Source organism: Physella acuta, unplaced genomic scaffold (genome assembly GCF_028476545.2).
Source record: "Physella acuta isolate Inbredline_101_S28 unplaced genomic scaffold, ASM2847654v3 ptg001340l, whole genome shotgun sequence".
Taxonomy (NCBI): Eukaryota; Metazoa; Mollusca; class Gastropoda; family Physidae; genus Physella; species Physella acuta.
Window position 1 is genome coordinate 1 of NW_026732855.1, and position 25,036 is coordinate 25,036.

The 25,036-nt window shown below is 33.0% G+C and overlaps 1 protein-coding gene across 2 annotated transcripts; it reads right to left on the reverse strand.

Annotated features, from left to right (window-relative positions):
* Nucleotides 1-1,596: 1,596 nt before the first annotated feature.
* On the reverse strand, nucleotides 1,597-24,191 carry LOC131958588 (transmembrane protein 87A). Of its 2 annotated transcripts, XM_059323692.1 has the most exons (16): nucleotides 23,957-24,190; nucleotides 22,212-22,272; nucleotides 21,481-21,572; nucleotides 20,990-21,109; nucleotides 20,835-20,876; nucleotides 11,918-12,100; nucleotides 11,417-11,528; nucleotides 11,145-11,206; nucleotides 8,926-9,046; nucleotides 8,670-8,832; nucleotides 8,041-8,134; nucleotides 6,967-7,046; nucleotides 5,198-5,304; nucleotides 4,919-4,977; nucleotides 4,267-4,370; nucleotides 1,597-3,311 (listed from the first exon to the last, which is right to left on the reverse strand). In XM_059323692.1, the coding sequence occupies exons 1-16, from the start codon at nucleotides 24,056-24,058 to the stop codon at nucleotides 3,275-3,277; spliced, it is 1,539 nt and encodes a 512-aa protein (XP_059179675.1). In that variant the 5' UTR covers nucleotides 24,059-24,190; the 3' UTR covers nucleotides 1,597-3,274. The 2 variants fall into 2 exon arrangements, with proteins under 2 accessions (XP_059179675.1, XP_059179674.1); XM_059323691.1 differs by having other exon boundaries at nucleotides 1,597-4,370; nucleotides 23,957-24,191.
* Between the last annotated feature and the right edge of the window lie 845 nt (nucleotides 24,192-25,036).

Below are 25,036 nucleotides of genomic sequence, written 5' to 3' on the forward strand. Positions count from 1 at the left end.
ATATATATATATATATATATATATAGTATTATATATATATATATATATGTATATATATATATATATGTATGTATATATATATGTATATATATATATATGTATATATATATGTATATATATATGTATTGTATATATATATGTATGTATATATATATGTATGTATGTATGTGTATATATATGTATGTATGTGTATATATATGTATATGTGTATATATATACATTATATATATATATATATATATATGTATATATATATATATTATATATATATGTATATATATATATATTATATATATATATAGATATATATATATATATATATATATATAGATAGATAGATATATATATATATATATATATTATATATATATATATAATATATTATATATAGATATATATAATATATATAGATATATATAATATATAAAGATATATAATATATATATATATATATATATATATATATATATATATATATATATATATATATATATATTGCGAGGGCGGGGCGGGGGTGTGGGCCGCACCGGGTGACACCATTTAGGGGGGTGACACCAAGGCAAAATATACAGATGAAAATTTTTATTTTGCCTGTTCAATTAATAATTAATTAAAGTTAAATAGTCTTCTAAGTACAAATCAACAATTATAACAAGGGGGTGAGATGACACTATGAAAACTATGCTACATCCAACTATATTATTAACAAAGTATAGATAACGTTTTTATTCGATGCTTGGTCATGATTGCTAAATCCTCATCAAGCATCTATGTGTATTTGTAGTGGGGTGGGGGAGAAGCGGAAACGGGGAGGGGGTGCTGCACATTAAAAATTGTACATTTGGCTGCAAGTTGACTTACTAATTTCACGATATGGCGATGCTCTTACATGAAATTTTGTTTTGATTTGCTATGCATGACTTGTAATATGATTTATTGGCTATTTGTTTTCATATGTATAGTTATAATCTGATAATAATATACTGGGCGTTATGTTTACTGTTTTACATTATATTAATAGCAAAATATAAATATTAGAATCCGCTCTAATCCTCGCTCAAAGTAATTAATTAGACAAAATTATTTTCTCTGCTGTTTTTTTTTTGTTTTTTTTTTTGAAAGCGTATTTCTGAAATGTATCTTTTTTACGATTCTTTGTTTGTTAAAAGGAATATGAGATCACAACTACTGTAAGGAGAAATTGTGAGGTCGCTGGATGTCAAACTGGATGTAATAGACTTCAAGATAGGTGTCATTGCCCCCTCTCTCCTTTCGTGTGTAGGTCATAAATGATGGACGAAATAGGACGCCACAGAGCCAACATAACACAATGTAGGCCTGAAGCACAAAGATACACAACTCAATAGTTTCATAATCCTTGTAAAAACTATTTGACATAGATTGTTAAGAAGTTTATATCATTAGGTTAACATGTGACACCTCTTTGAACTATGGTCTACATTTTTTTTTATGTTAATGTTTATAAAATTTGCGGTAACAGTTAGTCAAGTGTCAATGTTAATAAAATTTAATGCATGAGTAAAAAATTAAACCATTAAACTATATAAACAGAACAAAGAATGAGAGGAGTGAACAGTTGATGAGAAAGTTTATTTTATAACTCATTACTATCATTTTAATATCACTGACAAAGTAAGATGTACAAGTGCATAACAATAGAGAAATACGTCTACAAAGTTTAACAAAAGTAAACCTGATAACTTTATATACAACTGTAGTACAACAAAGAAATGAAATACTCCGAAAAATTAATATGTACTGCATGTTCTGGTGAGTTATAACATTCATACAACTGGTTATACTAAACTATATAATTGTGTGAGAAAAAAAATGATATTTTATATCAAAATACCCATCAACAATAATATTTAAATTAAGATTTTTATTCATTTGTAAATTAATGTATGATAAACTATATCAGGGTGAAATTGAAAGCTGATGAATGCTCAACTTAGGGAGGGAGATGCTATATTTGAAAGACTTGATCAATGGTGTGTATAGGTTCATTGTAATCAATAATATAATCATAAGAGTACACAAAAATATTTATTCAATTTATTTTTTCATTTTTTTTTTTACATTTCTTTAAGATAATAAGCAACCCTATAGCGACCCATAAATTGAAGCAGTGATATTTTCCTGTATAGTCCATTAATGTAAGAAACAACACATGTTAGTCCAAGTGTACCTACAATTATCTTTTTCTGGTAAACAAATAAAAGATTCAATATATTCGGTAGCCATGCAATCCAGTAACTAAATTAAGTATCACAGGAAAAAAACTTGGGTAGACATGTTTCATGGCTAACAAATCTGTAACAAATTTGCAGCAAAGATAACTCAATAAGAGTTATGATATTTGATAAGAGTGAATAAATCAAAATATAATTTCCAGCTTGCTTTTAAGTTGTAAAGCCATTTGTTGTTAAGTCTGGTTATATCAGTTTTTAAGTATTAAAGTAAGGAAAGAAATAAAACACTAAACTATTAGAAGTATATTTTTGTATATCAGGTTTGAACTTAGTTTTTAAATAATAAATTTATATAAAGAAATGTGTTAATTTACACATGTTCATTCAGAATTAATAACATTTTTAAATTTACACATTAAAAAAAAACTAAAAATAATGTTGAGAAATCATTTACTTCCCTTTGCTAAATACAGCCAGTTAAAGATATTATGATTATGTTGAGAAAAGCTAAAATAGAAATAAAAACCTTTATAATAAAAAGCTTTCAAATGTGCTTAAGAAAATTTAACTTATTCTTTAGTAGAAGAGTTGTTTGTTCATGAAATCTCACACTGGTATTAGTAACCAAAGCTTGTACTAAGGAAAGGAGTGTTATTATTGGCTCATTTAAAATAAGTTATAAAAGTTTTTAAATTTATTTTATTTTTTTATCTTTTTTAGCTATTAGAAAATTATAAGTTAAAATAGTATGTAGATAATTAAGCTATTAAACATTAATAGTAATATATTCATTCTTTTCATCTTTTTCATTCAAAATTATGTCAACATCCTACATGACTAAAAATCTTTGCATCAAAACCTATAGTCTTAAATCTAAAGACGATTATCAGCCTTTATTAACATTCGTAGTGGTTTCCTAGGTGTAAAACACCAGTCGACACAATTCACTTCAGTCTCTTAACTGTTACAGCTATTGCTAGTGATCTTTTTATTTCCCCTTTTGTCAGTAATATAGTGTTGCTGAAATTAACTTATTATGACTGTTATAATTTCTTATTAGTCTAAAAATTAGATATCCATGCGAAGGAGAAGGCATACCTGAATAAGATGAGAATGACAAAATTTAAAAAGATAAATTTAACAAATGTGATACCTGCCCATAGTGGTTACTAATCTATAAAATCTAGCTAGTTTAGTTAAAAAATATATTTGTATATTTTTTATTACTATTTTGTTTTTTAAATATACAGAGTAAAAGAAGTAACAATTCCTCAACATGAAGTTGGAATTACATGCACAGGAAATAATTATAAAACTTAAATAAACCGGGAGTGATCTCCTCTAAACTTTCTCGAATATTCTTATATAACTTGAAATATAGACATGATTTTTAATTACTTAAACTTTTAAAAATAGAATAGAATCTCATAGAAAAAAATGATTGCGCACCAAGCGTGCGCCAAAACAAAATGTGCATAATAGTGCGCAATATTATTAGTACTTTATAAATTTACATGCGTTTTTTTTTTGAGAAATCGAAAATAGCGTAAATTAGTACTTCCGGACCACGGAAATTACTCAAAATTTGACAGAAGGTAGAGAATTAGATCTTTTACTTACATGTGAAATTTCATTTATCTATCTGAAATAGTACTCAAGTTATAGGCTTTTGAAAAATTCAAAGTAGAAAAAGTACCACTTGTGGTTATCGGAAATCGCTCAAAAGTTGATCAGGATCTACGATTTTGATAAAATACTTATATATGAAATTTCATCAACCTAGCTGTAACGGTACTCAAGTTATCGTGTTTACACACAGACAGACACACAGACATACGGACAAGATTGCAAAATTATGTTTTTCCGTATCAGTGAGGTGTAAAACGTCGAAATTTGTAAAAATCTCGATTTTGTTTTTTGCACCATTATAATACTTTCTCTATACGAGAAAGTAAAAACTGCATAATCAAGTTTGAAGAAAATAACATTTGTGTTAAAAAACTATAGTTATATAAAGACATTATATGAGACAGTAAAGCTTTGTGTAACAAACCTCAGGTTAGATGAAGTGGGACGCCACAGTACCATGATGACAATTAGAATCAAAGACAATAACAGATGCTCGAAGGCATCATCCATCCACAGTGTTTTCCAATCCTGAAAAAAAATAGATTTAATGAAAGAACATAATGCTATTTTTAAAAATCCTGTGAGGTGTTCACTGTAAAAAAAACAAAAAACTAACAAAATACAATTACTAGCTTGTAGACCCATTTTTCGCCCATGTTTTTTTTTTTAATTTGAATTTATAATTCAAAATAGGCCTTATAATAAATTACTTGATAAATTACTAGGTAAATGATAGCAAATATAATAAGTTAAAAATAATAAATTAATACTGTTTCCAATTATGGCAATTATTTATTCTGAAAACATATTTTTACAGCTACATCATATAGTAGCTGGGGGGGGGGGGTTGATTAATTGGTAAAACAGACTTCAAATTTGAGCTAAAGATCCTTAGTTAGTTTTCTTGACACTGCAGTTGAATTCCACATTGGTTTAGAAAGTTACATATTTTTATCATAGCCGATTCTAGCCTGGATGTCTTGGTCTGTATCACTATCGTTAGACTGATTTTTACTTTATATTAATTTTGGCTCTTCCCAGCTCAAGATTTTATATAAAATTATGATAAGACTTACAGAAAGGCACTCTTTAAATCTGTGCTTAACCAAAAACCAAATCATGTAAGCTAGAACAGCTGAAAAAAAATGTATTTGTATTATAAAAATTACATATAATATCAATGATAAAAATTTGAAATGTTGCAAAATTATTCTGTTTTATTTAAGATTTTAAGAAACTTTAAATATCTTAATTAAATGCTGTGAGGATAAAATACAAGCAAATGGTTTTATAAATTTGTATTAAATACTTGGATATCTTTACAACTGTTTGTATAGAGAAACTTTAATGTTTACCTATAATATAAAATATCAGACTATTCCTAAAATGTCTGTACGTCGAAAGTTTAACAATATCTTTTTCAAGTCGGAGAGTCCTTAGGGTTTGTCTCAGAGATTTAAAAATGTGAGAACTGTTAAGGGTAATGTTGAAAAAAGTAAAATAAAGTAACATTTCTATAGTTGCCTAATGATGATCAAGAATTGTATACTTTTATTTTAATTTTTAATGTAGCTGTTGCTTATGAAAAAGCAAATATGACTGCTTTTAAAAAAACAATTCAAAGCTTATTTTAAAATTTATTATAATAAACAGCATATATTAATGGAAGATATTGATAATTTTCTGATTATGATAAATATTGATGTCAGTGGTTAAAGAAGTAAGGCGGTTTGGCTGTACCCTGTTTAAAATATAATACCAACAAAGGCTGCAATTTAAAAGTAAAGGGTGCTATATTTAAAATAAATCTTAACTCACCTAAATAAGCCTATATACAAATGAATTTATATATGTTTGTCTGTCTGTCTTTTATGCATAATTACACCATTCAACAGTGGAGTCTAGGACCAACAGCCAAACCCTCTCAGATTAAAAGCAACAGCATTAAAACAAGTGAGAGAGTCTGTATATGGTGCCTCTGTGCTTAAACTGGTATATTGGATTCAGATCATGTCTTTACTTTAATTTGCCAGAACTTACAGAAGTGGGTCCAGATTATGAACAATTCAGTCACTTAAGATTGAGTTGGAATCTAATTCAATTCATGCTTTTTATAACCATTTTTTTTCTGAATGAAGCCGCAAACAATAAAAAAAAAATACTATTAAAAATCTAAGCTTTAATATTTACTTTCTCGTATATACGAAGTATAGAGAAAGTCTTGTAATCGTGAAAAAAAAAATCGAGATTTTTCCATTTTGCAATCTCGTCCGTATGTCTGTGTGTCTGTCTGTGTGTCTGTCTGTGTGTCTGTCTGTCTGTCCGTGTGTAAACACGATAACTTGAGTACCGTTAAAGCTAGGTTGATGAAATTTCATATATAAGTATTTTATCAAAATCGTAGATCCGAATCAACTTTTGAGCGATTTCCGATAACCGGAAGTGGTACTTTTCCTACTTTGAATTTTTCAAAAGCCTATAACTTGAGTACTATTTCAGATAGATAAATGAAATTTCACAAGTAAGTAAAAGATCTAATTCTCTACCTTCTGTTAAATTTTGGGTAATTTCCGTTGACTGGAAGTAGTACTTTACGCTACTTCCGATTTCTAAAAAAAACTAATGTAAATTTTAAAAGTACTAATAATATTGCGCACTATTATGCGCTTTTTTATTTGACGTTCACTTGGTGTGCAATTAATTTGTCTACGAGATTTTAGTCTATTTTTAAAACTTTAAGTATTTAAAATGGATTAAATATCATGTCTATAGCCTGAGTTCCCATCCCCTGTTGTTTTATATAAGAATATTCGAGAAAGTTTAGGGGAGATCACTCCCGGTTTATTTATCATTTTATGTCAGTTTTGCGTGCATGCGAATTTTTTATAGTAAAGATTTCTATTCACTTGTATATGTGCCGATATTTCAGTAACCAAATTTAGTTAACACTGGATATTAAACTAATAGAACAGCATACAATGTCATTAAAGGATAGCAAAGTTTGGAATAAACCTATATGTGACATTCAAATAACATTCAGCCATTACAAAAATAACCACATAAGTAGAATGGTTACATGACTATTTTTAATGAGGGGTAAACAGCTTTAAAATAACTCAAGGATATCCACCAACAAATGATGACAACAGTCACTGCTAATGGAACACATGCCAAAAGCTGCTGGGTAGTTTGGGCTGCTTTCTCCTAAGATGGAAAGAAAATAAAATTACCTAAATAGAAAAACTGGAGGATTCACATTACACATTCATAAATAATTAATTCTTTGTTCAGCTTAATTAAACATGATAAATATTATTACATAATAATGTTATAACTTAAACTAGTTCAGCTAGAAACTGTATAACAATAAAACTCTACCATCGGTAGTAAAATCTGGGTAAAGTTTGCCTTTCAAACCTGACGGTCTATGGGGCAAGTGAAGTAGAGTTCACTTGTTTCTGTGACCTCGGCATATGAAGAGATAGTTTGGTCAGCACTATGCCCAGCCGCCTTTACTTTCCCTAACGTGAGTTAGGTACCCATCAGAGTTGGGTGGACTCAAGGACGGATTACTGACTTGAACCCTGATTCGAATTCGAGACTTACGGGTTTGCAGTCCAGCTCTACCATAGGTAGTAAAATCTGGGTACTGATGTGTAATAATCATTTCTATTGTACTCAAAATACTCTTTGTTTTAGTGTTAATAAATAAATGACCAGCACAATACTTATATTTTTAAAATGTAAGGGTTAAATTTGGAAAATGAGAATTCTTACATTTAAAAAACATTTGAGGTACTTACATCACAATAATGTATTTTACCATTAAAAATAGAAGTCTTTCAATTAAAATAAAGTTATTTTTTTAATAATCAAGAGTAATTTCATATTTAAAAATAATCAAAACATCAATTTTAATATTTTTTGAAAAATAATATGATAATGAAATGCTAAATTCAAAACATCAGTTAACTTTGTTAAATTTTTGATGAATTAAATATTGTTTTCATTGCAGCTGATATAAATGTATATATACATAAAAAAAAACAATTGTAAGAGGTCATCCGTAAATGACGCTACACTTTTTTGACATTTATTACCCCCTCCTCCACCTCATCCCACACTGTCACAAAATGACGGACACCCCTCCCCCTACGAGTGTGATGTCACTTATGGACGACCCCTAAGTTGAACATACTGTGAGTGCCTTCATACATCCTACAATAGAAGCGAGGATGAAGAACACAACTCCTACAATCAAAACTTTATGAAAAGTCTGCCCAAGTCTTGGCCTTTAAAATATATACAAATATACTGTCCATTAGGCAATATATAATTATGTTTTGTACTTGTATTTCAGAAATATTTTATAGATTTTGTTAATCAATGATGAATGTACAAGTTATTTTCTTAATTTACTTAACGGATAAAGACATTTGTCTAAGTGTAATAGAGATATAGAATGGTAGTAATTTTTGCATGGATAAAATTCTCTACCTTATTAGAAGAAATGAAACATTGTTTTAACAAAACAACTTTTAAAATCCTACTTCTTCAACTTAATAATCCATAAAGGTATTTTTTTAAATTATGCTTTTTACATTGATACTGTTTGTAATTAGCAAGCTAGATAATAAGTCTAAGTGCATACAAAAATGTTATGTTTGTAATTTGTACAGCAAAAGTGTTATGTTATTCAGCAGTGAAAATCTTGAATGTGAACTCTTAAATGACAATCAAGTGTTAGACAAATAAAATAAAAAGGATTTTTAAAAAACAGCTCAGTTTTAAGAAAAGCAAAATGCATTTTTTTTTTAGAAAACCTACTTGACAATGCCATAGCCAAGACTGACAATTATGACCAGCATTCTGGCAAGTGACCGCTTTAAACAAGAAACCAACTCAGCAAAGATAATGGCTCCCCTCACAGACTGGCCTGTATTGTTGATGTTCTCATACTCACCAAAGAAAACAGCATATTCAATCATACCTACAGAAGATTTTTGTTTTAAAATTAGTTTTAAAATAATTTATTAACACAAAACCTACAAATTCATTTCTTTATAATTGAAAATAAATCTACCTATGAGAATAATTCCTCCGATCCAGAGGTGTATCCTATGCAAATCTGGCCAGTTACACGCTAGTAAAATAAGCCACACAATGCCAAAACCAAGGTACACAAGGGCCATAACACCATAGAACTAAGGATAAATAAAAATTTACATTAACCCATATTCTGCTAGCGTCCCACTTATGGGACGCTTGTAAAAAAAATTGCTAAAATTTATTAAAAACTAGTTAAAACACAAATTATGTTTCATTGTATTTGAAAATGGCTAGGCTATTAAATTTGTGTGTGTTTTGGGAAAAAAATTAATTTAGAAAAATGTTATAGTGCCGGATTTGCAGGACTTGTCAAAATGGCGAAAAAAAGAAAACATGCGCACAGGAAAATGCATATCTTCAAAAATATTAACATTTTAAGTGCAAAATACAATTGAAACTTGTAACAGTACCATATTTCTATCTGATAAAAATTTAAGAATAACAATTTTTTTTTACTACTTCGTTATATCAAGTGTACAACAAGCGTCCCATAAGTGGGACGCTAGCAACGAATGGCCCCATGTAGATTGTTACACAAACATCAAATTTATTGGACACTAGCGAGAAACACAGATGCAAATGTTTATGTTAAATGGTTATTTATGGTGAAACAATTGTTGACTTTGTTAACTGCTGACTTTGGGGTGTTAAGTAGTATTTATAGATATTTAATTATGACCTTGACCTATATTTATGCAGATTGTTACACAAACGTCACATTTATTGGACACTAGCGAGAAACACAGATGCAAATATTTATGTTAAATGGTTATTTATGGTGAAACAATTGTTGACTTTGTTAACTGTTCACTTTGGGGTATTAAGTAGTATTTATAGATATTTAATTATGACCTTGAGCTATATTTTCTTATATATTATTGTATTAAAAAATTGCAAATATTGAAAAACTTACATTTTATTTTTAAGTTTTTAGAATTACACTTACTGAAGTATTTAATACCATTGAATACAAACTAATTTAGTATTGCTGTAAATTTACTAGCGCGTGATATTAAAATTATAACAAACCAGAATAATAACAATGGCCACGATTTAGGTGAAATGATTCAGTCATGGGGGTTGGTTAACTCTCTTCACATCAGAGAGCTTAAGCTACATATAGCAGAAATGTGAATTAGCTGTGTACAGTTGTCATGCCCCAATAATATTCCCCTCCAAAGGTTCCCAATACCAGTTTTACTTTGTTAATTTTTTAAGGAGATCCCTGGTGTTAGATTGGGAGCCGTTCGCATAGTGAGGTGCATACATGGATGAGAGCCACGAACACTCAATACAAGCCTCCAGAGACGCATCCGTGCCCTCGAAATAAGATGTCTGATGTCCTAATGTACGCCTGTGAGGGGGGGGGGGGAATAGCGAGGGTAACAAAAGAGAAGATGGCTGGATGACATCTGGGACTGGACCGGATCATCTTTTGCAAATTCACTGAGGGCAGAGTTTCTTTCAGGCATCATTTCGGAGGAGGTTGGGGCTCTGCCACCAGAACAAAATGGAATTTATATACAAAACATACTTTTACCAATGTCCACCCTTCCCCTGAAATTTAAGTCCCCACCCCTGAAAATTTCAAGTACGCCCACCAAAAAATCAATTATGTATATTTAATTATATTACCGTTTTTGATGAATAATAACAATATTTGTGATCATGTGTGTCTAATTAGATGTACTAGTGACAGCTTTACTTATTTCCAAGTGTTATTCACTTTGATGGATGCTAGATTGAAAGAAAACTAGACTTTTGAACATAATTTCTGCATTTTAGACCATGGTATGGCTAACCCAATTGATCATTATCAGTATTTTTAGCTGTCCTAAACAAGGTAATCATTGGTCTAACAATACAAAATCAGTATACAGCTTAATTTTCGTGTAAATAGCCATATTTCGTGATAAATGATTTTATTTTTCAATAAATGTACATGGGGCCGTTCGTTGCTAGCGTCCCATTTATGGGACGTTTTTTAAAAAAATCGATATTTAAAAAAGTATTGATTTTAAAAAAAAATCCATAGTCATTCCTTCATTCAGTGCCCAAAAGCTAAACCATATCAAAAAATTATAAAAATTTGAGACCTTGGGATAATATGGGTTAAAGAATCCCAATATTTCATATGAGTATTTAGGTAACAACAGAAATTCAATAAGACATAAATTTTTAAAACCAGCTTACAACAAGCAGTGGGAAATCCACAGCTGCGATATAACTGTTACCATTGCTGATCTTAACATTAACTGTGATTGAAAAAAAAATTAAATAAAAAATTAAGTATTTTATAAAAAAATAAAAATTAATGAAGTTCTTTTTAAAAAGAATATAAAAAAGTAAAAAAAAAACTGAACAATTCAAAACAATTTTTTTAGGATACCAAATCTACAATCTACTCTATAATCTGTACAACATTACTTTTATGGAGTAAAAAGGAAAAGATATTTAAATCTAACCTTTCAGAAGAAATTCTTCTGGAAGATCACCAGCATGATTAAGATTCAACACAAACAAGTAATACCCATCAGCCCACGTCTTATGCAGATATTGTGCCTTATGATCTATCAGCTGTTAAAAATGTATATAGCTCTTTGTTTTTATTAGTAGCATAACTGTCAATGGAAGAAAGCTTAATGTACCATAATATAGTGTAATGATCAATAAAAGAATGCAATCCAACCAGTTGGAGGTTTGCCGGGAAGATTAATAGGCTCCAGCAAATAATGGAAAAAAAAACTTCTTAAATAATGAGCCTTTTTTTTTTGGATATATAAGTACTTAAGGGGAAATATTTGCATGCGCCAGGGACTCTTCTGAAAATATGGTTGCCATGGCAATGGCGGTCATTTGAAAAAAAAAGTTTTTAAATGATAAGAAAATATATACAAAACATATTTATACAATTTTTTTATAACAAGGGCCCTGATTATCTGTATATACTTTGATAAGCAACCTACCTCCTTTGAGAAAGCTACTTTTGGGGCAGGTTTCTTCTCCTCCTCTACTTTTTTTTTATCAGCTCCCTCTTCTGTAGCCCTTCGTTTTCTAGCTGCAGGTTTGGCATCACTCCCTTCCTTCACTGTATCAGCCTTTACAGGTGCAGGTGCTTCAGTTCCAGCACTCTCTGTTGGCATCTCTGTCTTGAACCAAAATACTTATTTCAACATGCCTTCACTATTTTTACTTTCTCGTATATACGAAGTATAGAGAAAGTCTTGTAATCGTGCAAAAAAATCGAGATTTTTACAAATCTCGACGTTTTACACCTCACTGATACTGAAAAACATAATTTTGCAGTCTTGTCCGTATGTCTGTGTGTGTGTGTCTGTGTGTAAACACGATAACTTGAGTACCGTAACAGCTAGGATGATGAAATTTTATATATAAGTATTTTATCAAAATCGTAGATACTGATCAACTTTTGAGCGACTTCCGATAACCGGAAGTGGTACTTTTTCTACTTTGAATTTTTCAAAAGCCTATAACTTGAGTACTATTTCAGATAGATAAATGAAATTTCACATGTAAGTAAAACATCTATATCTTTAACTTCTCTCTAATTTTGAGTAATTTCCGTTAACCGGAAGTACTAATTTACGCTATTTCCGATTTCTCAAAAAAACGCATGTAAATTTATAAAGTACTAATAATATTGCACACTATTATGAACATCTTAATCTGGCGTTCGCTTGGTGATCAATTTTTTTCTATGAGATTCTATTCTATTTTTAAAAGTTTAAGTATTTAAAATGGATTAAAAATCATAACTATGTCCCGAGTTCCCATCCCCTGTTGTTTAATATAAGAATATTCGAGAAAGTTTAGGGGAGATCACTCCCGGTTTATTTAACAATTTGTCAATCATATAATACAAATTGTGACCTACTTAGGTCGAGACAGGTTCTATTTTTATTTTGACATTGTATAATATCTTATATGGAGTGATTGTGCAACATAGAAATTTTCCATTAAGATCTGATTGAATGATTCTGGTCAGATGACTACCCCATAGCTCAATGGCTAGGATCTCGGCGCGCCACGGCGGCGGCCGAGGTTCGAATACTCGGTGAGAAACTGAGTAGAGTCTATGGTGTCTAGTGGTCTAGTGGCTTAGAAACTCGGCTTGCTGCCGAGTAATGTGGCATAGTGGTTAGGAACACCATTAGTGGCCTAGTGGTTAGAACCACGTAAAGTGTCACACCACAGGAAACACAACCAGCACGATAACAGTAGCTCAAGTGGCCTTGAGTGATCTGTGAGTCTCCATTTGAGACTTGTCGCGCAGGCAGTTTATATTGATCAGGCAGTTTTTACATTGATCAGGCAGTTTTACCTTGATCAGGCAGTTTTTACCTTGATCAGGCAGCCGTCCATATTGTCCGGCTATAGACTCTGACCATTTGAACGTGAGAGAACTTAAGTCCTGTGTGTGCCTTGCTTTCTTAAGTATGATTTAGTCTTCTAGTATAATATTACTTGTCGCCAAGTAATTCTTGAAGCTATAGCAGTGTTGTTTGGCCTGTGGCTAGTTTTTACAGTGGTGAAATCTGTGATAGTGTTTTTTCCTACACTCTGTAAGTTGGGTTTTGATATTTTATACATTAAATATTTTATCTAGTTTCACCTTTGTGTTCTGCCACAACTGTGTTCGCTGATTAAAGGTTGTATGTAGATTGGATGAGTGTTAATTACAATAGTATCACTAGTTTCCCCTAGACATTGAGTTCGAGCCCTAGTGTGTCGATGTGTTAGTGTTCATCCATTTAGGCCGTAAGGCATTTGCATATAACCCCGAAAAAAGAATCCGGGGACGTTCACCTTCTATTTGGCTGATAGATAGGGGACGTTACAAAGTGGGGGCTCGCCGAGATTTAATCTGTCGTTCCAGTTGTTGGTTATATCAGTAAGCACTAAGGTTAGTTTGATTTAGTTGTTTTTATATCCAGTAGCGCAGTGTTCTTACAACGCGCGCAAGCATAGAGTTATCTAGGTCAATAGCCAGACGTGTCGTCCTAGATTGAAGAGGTCAAGTACACGGCCCAACGCACCGTGTTAAGTTAAGGAACCTAGGCTTGTTGTGATTTGAAAGTTAGTGTTATGGAGTCTTTTTTGGCTAATCCCTCTTTTGAGCAGGTAGAAAAGTTGAGTAGAAAAGTTTTGATTAGTCTTGTTAAGGAATTGAAATTGGATTATTCTGTTACGCAGAAGTCAGAGGTGTTGAGGGATAAAATTGTTGTTCATTTTATTAATGAAGGGGTATTTGATGAAAGTTTGTTGGCTGGTGTGTTACTCCGGGAGGAGAAAGTTGCTTTAGAGAAGGCATTAAAAGAACAGGAGTTAGAGGTTAAAATTGCTTTAGATAGGAAGAGGTTGGAATTAGAGTTTGGTCAAGTTAGTGATGTCACTTCTCTGGTAGATCCAAAAAAGTTGTCGGTGGGGCAAGTGATTGCCAAATTCGGGAAATTAGTTCCTAAATTTGATGAAACAGATTTGGTCGTTTTCTTTAACTCATTTGAGAGTTTAGCGAAGACATGTGAATGGCCCAAAACTTCCATTACTGCTTTATTGAGCTCGGTCCTTACTGGGAAAGCTGCAAAAACATACCAGGCACTCTCTCACGACGTTCAAAATAACTATAGTTTGGTCAAGACTGCCATTTTGAAGGCCTACGAGCTGACGCCTGAGGCCTATCGGACAAAATTCCGAACACTCCGCAAGTTATCCACTCAATCATATGTGGAATTTCTCTTTGAAAAGGAGAAAATATTCTCAAGGTGGCTACACTCTGAAGAAGTTTCTGAGTTTGAGAAACTCAGGTCACTTATCCTAAGGGAAGAATTCCTATCGTCCCTGCCTGAAGAGATACGACTACACATACTGGATAACAAGATAATTGACATCCGGAAGGCTGCTGAGTCGGCTGACACATATATGTTGGTGCATAAGAAACCACCAGTGTCAGGAAACCGCCTCAACCCCGTGCTTCCCCTTTTTGGCAGCAATCTTCCTGTTGGCCAACACTTGAAGGCATCACAGTCCAGAGAGAACCCAAGATCAACTCTCAATCGTCGAGCAGTTTGCCAGTTCTGCAAAAGACCTGGTCATCATGTCAAAGACTGTTACAAACGTCTTCAATATAACAGAGAGGTGGTGCGTACTTCTGCGCACTATGCTCTATCCCCTCAAGCTGCCAGTTCAACTATGAACTCTAGAATTCTAAAGGACTCTAACCCTAAGTGTCCGCAAGAAGGTAGTCAAATTTCCACACATTATGTGCAGTCACATTTTGACTGTTCTCGCCACCATCCAGTTTCTTCCGAGTCTACCGATCTCGAGGGATCGAGAAAAGTTGACTTTTCATCTTTTATTGCCGAAGCCATCATTAGCAAACCAGGTGATCCGTTGTCTCAGCGGAATATCACCGTCCTAAGAGACACAGGAGCGTCACAATCACTTCTTTTGAAAAGTTCAATGGACATTTCACCAGAGACGAACACCGGAAGGATTTCCATTATCCAGGGAGTGGGGACAAAATCAACTGTCGTCCCTTTACACAAGCTTGCCCTGAAACATCATCTCGTCGAAGGTGAGGTCATTTTAGGTGTGATAGATAGTATTCCTGTCCCAGGAGTACACCTACTTCTAGGGAATGACCTTGCGGGAAGCAAAGTATACCCCTGTACGGTTTCAGACCCTTGGTCAACAGTTCCAGATAATGATTATGAACTGTATCCTGCATGTGCGGTGACAAGAAGCCAGACCAAACAATTGGCTGACATAACGTCTGAACCACACCCGCCATCATCGTCAAGAAATTCGACTCCCAAATTGGAGTCTATGCTTCCAGAAAACACAAGCCTGGGCTTACCCCTGAGGATATCTCAGGAAGACATCATTAAAGCTCAACAAGTCGACGCGGAACTCAAAGCAACGGTCGAAAAATCTCTCTCATCTGACGATGGAGAATATTTCTCCGAGAACGGCCTCTTCTTTCGTCGCGCTATACCAGTGAATGCCTCACCAGCCGAACCATGGTTGGGTAAAAACCAGCTGTGGATCCCTCCACCTTATCGGCATGAAATACTTAAGCTGGCACATGACCATCCAATGTCAGCACACCCAGGAGTCAATAAAACGACGGCGAAGATCAAAGAACTGTTCTTTTGGCCCAAAATGAGAAAAGATGTGTCGCGTTACTGCAGAAGTTGCACGAACTGTCAGTTGGCCGGAAAGCCAAACCAGACAATTCCTAAGGCCCCTTTGAGTCCGATTCCTGTATTAGAAGAACCCTTTTCAAAAATCGTCATGGACTGTGTAGGTCCCTTGCCTAAAACCAAGGCGGGCAACGAGTACCTACTTACCTTTATGTGTTCAAGTACCCGTTTTCCCGAGGCGATTCCCTTACGGAACATTAAGGCAAAGACTGTAGTCAGAGCCATGACCCGGTTCTTCACTACCTTTGGATTACCTAGAATCGTGCAAACAGATCAAGGCAGCAACTTCACCAGTCACCATTTTCAGGAAGCACTAGCCAAGCTAGGCGTTACCCACATCACCAGCTCAGCCTACCACCCCCAGTCTCAAGGCGTACTTGAGAGGTTCCACCAAACCCTCAAAACCACGCTAAGAACATTCGCTAATAGTAACACCCAATGGGATGAGACTGTTCCTTGGATTATTTTCGCCGCGAGGGACTGTGTCCAGGACTCTTTAGGCTACTCTCCTTTTCAACTTGTGTTTGGACATTCTGTCCGAGGTCCCCTGAAGCTGATCCACGAACAGTGGACAGGTACCAGCGTTCATCCTGTGGAAAACTTTGATGATTTTCACGTTCGACTGAAAGCCGTGTGCGAAATGGCTCACAAGAACTTAAGAAAGGCCCAAGTGAGAATGAAAGGACTGTATGATAAGAGTTCTTGTAAACGAACATTCAATCCAGGCGACAAAGTTCTTGTGCTAGTGCCTAATCTGAACAATGCGTTATCCTTGAGGTATTGTGGACCCTTTACTGTGCATTCAAAATTAAGTGATTTGAACTATGTTGTCAATACGCCTGACAGAAGAAGGAAACAGACAGTGTATCATGTTAACTCACTGAAAAAGTATTATGATAATTGTAACAATTTTCATTCCACAGCTAAAATTACTTTACCTGTATGTTCAAATGTTTCTGATGATGTGATACATGATAAATTGAAACCCCCAAAATTGGTAAATTCTTCCTTTTTAGATAATTTGAATGTCCACCTTATGCATTTGTCCACAGAGGAAAGCCATAGATTGTCTCAGTTATTCGAGACATTTCCCTCTATTTTTGGGGATGTCCCCAAAGAAGCGAAGGTTCCACCTCATGATGTAGACGTTGGTGACGCAAAACCCATTAAACAACACCCCTATAGAGTTAATCCGGAAAAAGCTGCTTTGATAAAAGATGAAATTGATTATATGCTCAAGAATGATATCATTGAGCCCAGTTTCAGCAACTGGAGTTCCCCATGTCTCCTAGTCCCGAAAGACGGTGGATCTTTCAGGTTTGTGACCGACTTTAGGAAGGTGAATGCGCTCACCAAAGCTGATTCCTATCCATTACCTCGAATAGAAGACGTTATCGATAAAGTTGGTCAAGCTAAGATAATTTCCAAAATTGATTTACTTTCAGGATACTGGCAAATCCCCTTATCTGACCGTGCAAAAGAAATATCTTCTTTTGTAACCCCTAATGGTTTTTATAGATACAAACGTATGCCCTTTGGTATGCGAAATGCTGGTCAAACTTTCCAGAGGGTCATTAACTCTGTCATTGCTGACATAGACCAATGTGAGGCCTACATAGATGATATAGTTGTATTTTCTAATACTTTTGAAGAACATATTGTTCAGTTGACTAACCTGTTTAGAAAATTGTCTGAAGTGAATTTTACTGTAAACTTACAGAAAAGTGATTTCTGTAAAGCTTCAATTACCTATTTGGGTTACCAAGTGGGAACGAACCAAGTTCGGCCCATTGAAGCTAAAGTAGATGCTATTGTAAGGTTACCACCTCCCAAAAATTGTAAAGAGATCAAAAAGTTCCTTGGGATGGCTGGTTACTATAGGCGGTTCTGTCAAAACTTTTCAGCTATTGCTGAACCTCTTACTGCATTATTAAAAAAGGGGGTTGAGTTTGAATGGTCAAATAAATGTCAAGAAGCTTTTTTAACCATTAAGTCATTTTTATCTAATGCTCCTGTTATGGCTGCCCCAGATTTCAGCAAGCCCTTTAAACTTGCCATTGATGCTAGCAACTTAGCCATTGGCTCAGTCCTATTTCAAGAAGACAACATGGGAATTGACCATCCCATTGCCTTTTTTTTCCAGGAAGTTAAATGAAAACCAAAAGAATTACTCTACTATTGAAAAAGAAGCTTTAGCTTTGGTTTTGTCATTACAACATTTTGAAGTCTATGTCTCTTCTTCAACCAATCCAGTCAGAGTGTTTTCTGACCATGATCCCCTGAAATTTACCTCTAAGTTAGGACAGACAAATCAAAGAATATTGAGATGGTGTTTATATTTCCAAAATTTTAATCTGGAAATTTCACACATTAAGGGTAGTGATAATGTTGTGGCTGATTGTTTGTCAAGGATGTAAAATTTTATTACACACATTGATCATGTGACATGTTTTGTGGTTTATTAAGACCATACACAAGTGTTGTGTTTTAACATGGAAATGAGTGGTATGATTTTGATTTTTACAAAATTCCAATTCTATTGAATATTTTGTTTATTTTCAGGTGAACCTTAATTAAAGGTGGTTTTTGATTATATGTAATCTTTTATAATAATATGTCTCATATGACTCAGTTGATATTGTAGCTAGTCATTGAAATAAAGGTCTTACCCTGGCGGGTTTACCACTTTTAATATCCTCATGGAAATATTGTAATACCCTTTTTTGAGGGATTTTGATGTATAATTACCTTTTGAAGGGTTACTTCCCTTTCGCCAATTGTAAAAGTTTGAGTTACTTCCCTTTTATGTTCAGGGATATTTTCATCTGGAATTATGATTTTGATTGCCTACATTTGTAAAACATTTTTTTTATTTCATTGCCAGATTGGTTCCTTATGTATGTTTTTGTGGAACCTATCTGTCACTTCCAAAAAGGGAGGGGATGTGACCTACTTAGGTCGAGTCAGGTTCTATTTTTATTTTGACATTGTATAATACCTTATATGGAGTGATTGTGCAACATAGAAATTTTCCATTAAGATCGGATTGAATGATTCTGGTCAGATGACTACCCCATAGCTCAATGGCTAGGATCTCGGCGCGCCACGGCGGCGGCCGAGGTTCGAATACTCGGTGAGAAACTGAGTAGAGTCTATGGTGTCTAGTGGTCTAGTGGCTTAGAAACTCGGCTTGCTGCCGAGTAATGTGGCATAGTGGTTAGGAACACCATTAGTGGCCTAGTGGTTAGAACCACGTAAAGTGTCACACCACAGGAAACACAACCAGCACGATAACAGTAGCTCAAGTGGCCTTGAGTGATCTGTGAGTCTCCATTTGAGACTTGTCGCGCAGGCAGTTTATATTGATCAGGCAGTTTTACCTTGATCAGGCAGTTTTTACCTTGATCAGGCAGCCGTCCATATTGTCCGGCTATAGACTCTGACCATTTGAACGTGAGAGAACTTAAGTCCTGTGTGTGCCTTGCTTTCTTAAGTATGATTTAGTCTTCTAGTATAATATTACTTGTCGCCAAGTAATTCTTGAAGCTATAGCAGTGTTGTTTGGCCTGTGGCTAGTTTTTACAGTGGTGAAATCTGTGATAGTGTTTTTTCCTACACTCTGTAAGTTGGGTTTTGATATTTTATACATTAAATATTTTATCTAGTTTCACCTTTGTGTTCTGCCACAACTGTGTTCGCTGATTAAAGGTTGTATGTAGATTGGATGAGTGTTAATTACAATAGTATCACTAGTTTCCCCTAGACATTGAGTTCGAGCCCTAGTGTGTCGTTGTGTTAGTGTTCATCCATTTAGGCCGTAAGGCATTTGCATATAACCCCGAAAAAAGAATCCGGGGACGTTCACCTTCTATTTGGCTGATAGATAGGGGACGTTACAAAATGAATATTGTTTTGCCCTGTTGAGAGCCAAGTCTAAAAATAGCAATATTTAAAATTACATGAAAAATAATATATTTTTTACACAGCACTTCAAGTTTCACTAAAAAACACAAAAATAACTTAATGATTTTTTCATTTCTTTATTTTATTTAAAGAACAATGAATAAATACTGAACGAAGTCACTTAGAACATTTATAATAAATAATATTTTTTTTTATTTAGGGCTTAATTTGTTTAATGAGAGATTTGAAATTTCTAATCTATTTTAATATCAGACCTAATAAATTGAAATTTTAAAATCCAAGTGAATCATGCAGTTTTAAAACTCCTCAAATATTTCTATATATAATTCTCTTCTGGGATCAGTTAGAAAACAAGCTGCAAGCGCGCCTTTGCAGTCCCCTCTCTTCCTCTCTATCTCTATCACTACCACCCCCACCCCACCCCCACATGATCTGGTGAGCGGTGTTCACTCTGTTTACATTTTACAATCATAGAGACGGGTTTGGTGACGGCTATTAGGGGCAGATAATTTAGTTTGAAAAGATTTTAAACTTAGAGGAGGTAACTAAGAGGAGGCTGTTTTCACGGGGGGGGGGGGGGGGGGGGGTATTTTTAAGCAAATATTTTCAGTGGCAGCATTGGTACTGCCGAATTCACAAATTATAAGAAAAAAAAACAACTAAATAGCGGCGTATGATACGCAGCGGGTCGGCTCGTTTCTTATAAATTTCTATACTAACATATGTTCTTACTTACTGGGGCATCTGTTGCTTCAATAGGATGGGTGGCATTGGCAGCCTGAAACAAAAGTACATAACATTACATTTGTCAGAACCTTGTCCAAATATTTTGTTAAAATGATTTTATGGCCAACTGGCCATTAACAAGTAAAAAGAAATTCAACTGCTTACATGTAGAATAATTCTTTTGTGTTTGTCACAATAGTAAGTGCCTGAACCAGACACATATTCTGTCCTCTCTGTGGGCAATGACTTATGCCAAGGCAATTTTAAATAATAGGCAGCGACATGCTGAAATTGTACAGTGAAAACAGATTTTTTTAAAAAAATGTAATTCACTAATACAGATTTGGAATAATTTCAAATATTTGAAAATCCACAAATTTTTGTATCATTTCTTATGATTCTAAAAAAAAATTAATAAAAAAAAACAGGACAATGCCAAGGCATTTGTAAATAATACTTTGCAATAGACTGAAATGGCTTAAAAATAAATAAAAAATGAAAACAGGTTTTCCATGTTATACATCTAAACAGATTTGAAGTATTTTTTTATTTTTAATAATTCACAAACGTTGTAACTTTTATTAAATGATTCTATATCTAAATAAAGTCTTGAGGAAGATAAAAAAAAAGGTATGAAAGTTTTAAAACTGTTATACCGAATTAACTGCAACATATTCATTTGCACAGGAAGATCGACGAAATATCCATGACAGTTTAAAGGTTGTTTTAGAATCAAATTCACAAAAAACTGAAAGAAAATGCTGTTACATTAACCAATATAGATTTACCTTAGCAACAATGTAATATAGATCTAGTTGATATAGTTAAGGCATTAAATAATTAAATTAAATATGTTTGTTTAAACAAATCAATATTTTTCTGGACTTCTGAAAAATACTAAGATAGATAATTTTAAAAGTTTGATTTTTTTCAAAAGATTTAAAATATTGTTTAGTATTACTATTTAGTAATAGAACTAGAGTCATGGTATTGTTTGGATAATCAAACTATCAACACACTAGCTACTTAGTACTAACCTAGATCTAGATCTATACCATGTATTATATATTACTAGACTCTAGAATTTTACTCTAGATCTAGATCTAAATTGTAAAATAATATATTATATTACTTTACAATTTAGATCTAGATCTAGAGTTAAATTCTAGAGTCTAGAGATCTAGATCTAGATCTAGCTTTCTAGATCTACATACAGTAAATTAAAAAATATATAAATAGTTTTAAAGAACAACTAAATAAATTTGATTGACACCAATATGGGTTAATTTTTAATTAGTAACTAGATCTAGTATTACAATTCAAAGAACCGATTTCTTGCCATTTTTATTAATAAACTGCTGTTAGAAAAAAAACTTTTGGTACATACTTGTCACCGACAACTGACCATCCTCGTAAACACTCTTTATTGCATAAAGTAATAGGGTTTCCTGTGGATTTGTACTGTAGAATTTAAATTCTATAATCTAAATGTAAGTTAATTAAAAAGTAAGATAGAAATAAAAATGCAAATTTTAAACGTTCTGGTAATCATGTAAAATAATAGTTAATAATGTTTTTAATTTACCATACTAAAATATTTATGTAGCTACCTTTGTAGCCTCAACATATTTTAGAGTATAGATCTAGATCTAGTTACATTTCTGTAGGTCGTTCATTTAGATTAAGATCAAACACATTTTTCTGTGTTTTATTTTATCTTAGTGCCTTATGTAAATGGTATAGCCCACTTGTGATACTGTTGTTTCTAATACTAATACTAAGGGTTTTAATATTTTCGTCTATTACTAGAAATCAAATATTGCAACGTGGGTTTTAGTGGGATGTTAAAGTAATCAATGGGGAGATAGAAGCACCAGGCTCAGTTGAGGCTCCATTGATTTCTTAAACATGGGTAGTAAACGATTTTTAGAAAAAACTTCTCCTCTCAAAACAAAAAATTAATAATTTTGAAATTGCATTTCTCTGAACGTTTTCATTTGAATATCTAAGAATGTTATTTTTTTGTTATTATATTTTTCTAAGCTGTCTTTTGTAACGTTTTTTTTTGTTTCATATGAATGCTGCTGTAGTTCCCCACCACCCCCCCCCCCTCTTCTACACCAAATTGTAACATATTGTCACAAAAATTCACATCACCCCCAAAACCAGAATTCTTTTTATGAAAATCATGTATTCCGAAAAGGGAAAGAAGCAGGCTAGGTTGATTTGTCGAAAAATATTAATTGAGTTCTTTCCCTTATCTTGAAAAATGTCTAATATGTTGATTTCTCGCAATATTAGTATCCCTCATCGAGTGCTGATATTAGTATCAACTCTAGGATCATAGATCAGTTTTCAGTACAAATTAAGAATTAACGAAGACTTTCAATTATTTAATGCTTAATTATAATATTTTAAAATTAAAATACTTTTTTTTCAGGATTTTTTTTTTTAAATTGCTGATGAAATTTTTTTTAAGAATGTTTAGATCTAGATCTATTATATACAGTGGTGCTTCCACAAATGAGTGCCCACACACGCAAGATATTTTTAGATACGAGCTGTCGTGCAAGCTAAAATTTGCTTTGACATAGCTTTTTGCCGTATCACATAAGCAATGTAGAAAACCGTCTGTAGAACCAAGTAAGTAGCTTTCAATTTTCTTAAGTACGACTGTAATGCAGATCAGAATAAGCTTTTTATTTTATTTTTCTACCCAATTTAGATCCCCCTTAAGGTCGGAGCCCGGGCTCCGCCCGCCCTTCTATAGCTACAAATTTGAGAAGATGTTTTTGTTTCGTGAATCTGTCATTATCCTTTGTAATACCCGATAAAACTGGCTTTTAGTTACAATATTCTGAAAAAAAAAAGACTTTGTAACATTAACCCCAAATAGCTACCCTACCTACCCGGAAGTAAGATTTAGAGCCCATATTTACAAATATACGTATTATTTTCCATAGCCTTATAATAACTAGAAATCTACGTAGTAAAAGAAATAACTATAAAATTATAAAAACTATTAAATATTAAAAATTAAATGTTGATGCCGATCTATTTTTCTTATTAACTAATCAATAAAAGGTAAAGTCGAGCATGTCAAGTTAAACAAATAGCCTACTTAGTACTTACCTTACTGATCTCGAAATCCCAAACTCCTTGTTGGGGCAAGGCGTAATTCGATGCAAACAATTCCAGAACAAAAAGCAAGCTTGTTGACAACAACTTCGCCATTTTTCTTTGACACTAGGGAATAGGTTCGGTGTAAATCGTTTACTAGGATCTTGCTGGGGGGAAAATAAGCGTGTTGTATAGACCTAGTAAATAAGGACAAGCGGATGCAGCTGATAATGGACTGATCCAACCGAAACGCGTAACGTAAGCCTACTGATCCGCGCCCCGGGCGAACTATATATATATATATATATATATATATATATATATATATATATATATATATATATATATATATATATATATATATATATATATATATATATATATATATGTTTGCATGCGTGCGTGTGTGTGGCTCACCAAATCTTGGAATCTAAACTCAGTACAGTGGTATATCTTGTATTACAATAAAAGAATATCGAATTTTTTATCTAATTTGATAGATAATTAACATTTAATTAAATATGTAAAAATGACTATATTTTCAATAGTAGATTCTGCAAATCTTGGGATCTAAATTTAACCTGCTCACCACTGTCCGATTAGCTTTTCATATTTAAATGTATACATGAACGTAATATGCTGAGCGTTATGTTTAGTGTTTTAAATTATATTAATAGAAAAATATACATTTTAGGATCTGTTCTAATCCTCGCTCAAAAGTAAATAATTAGATTACACGAATTTTTTTCTGCTGTTTTTTTTTCTACATTTGGATTTCTAAAATGTATCCTTTTTACGATTCTTTGTTTATGTTGCAAAGAATAAGAGATCGCAAATACTGTAAGATCAAATTGTGAGGTCACAATATATCAGACTGTGGGGAGTGGGTTGTAATAGAGTTTATAGCACCTGCTCGAAGACTTAAATAATCGTTATCATTAATCATCTGTTGGATTTTAATTAATAGAAGTTTTAGGAAATGTTTAAATTCGCCATTTGAATTCACGAAAATGTAAAATACAAATCGGGCATTTACTCCTATAAACCTTGGCTCAGGTTTTGTATATGGACGTTTCTTCCATGTCGGGAAAA

Coding starts and splice junctions, on each gene's coding strand:
- LOC131958588 (XM_059323691.1), bottom strand. CDS start 24,058: ATGGCGAAGTTGTTGTCAACAAGCTTGCTTTTTGTTCTGGAATTGTTT. Junction 12,101..20,834: donor TTGAAGCAACAGATGCCCCA/GTAAGTAAGAAC, acceptor TTTTGGTTCAAG/ACAGAGATGCCAACAGAGAG. Junction 7,047..8,040: donor GATGTATGAAGGCACTCACA/GTATGTTCAACT, acceptor TTTCCATCTTAG/GAGAAAGCAGCCCAAACTAC.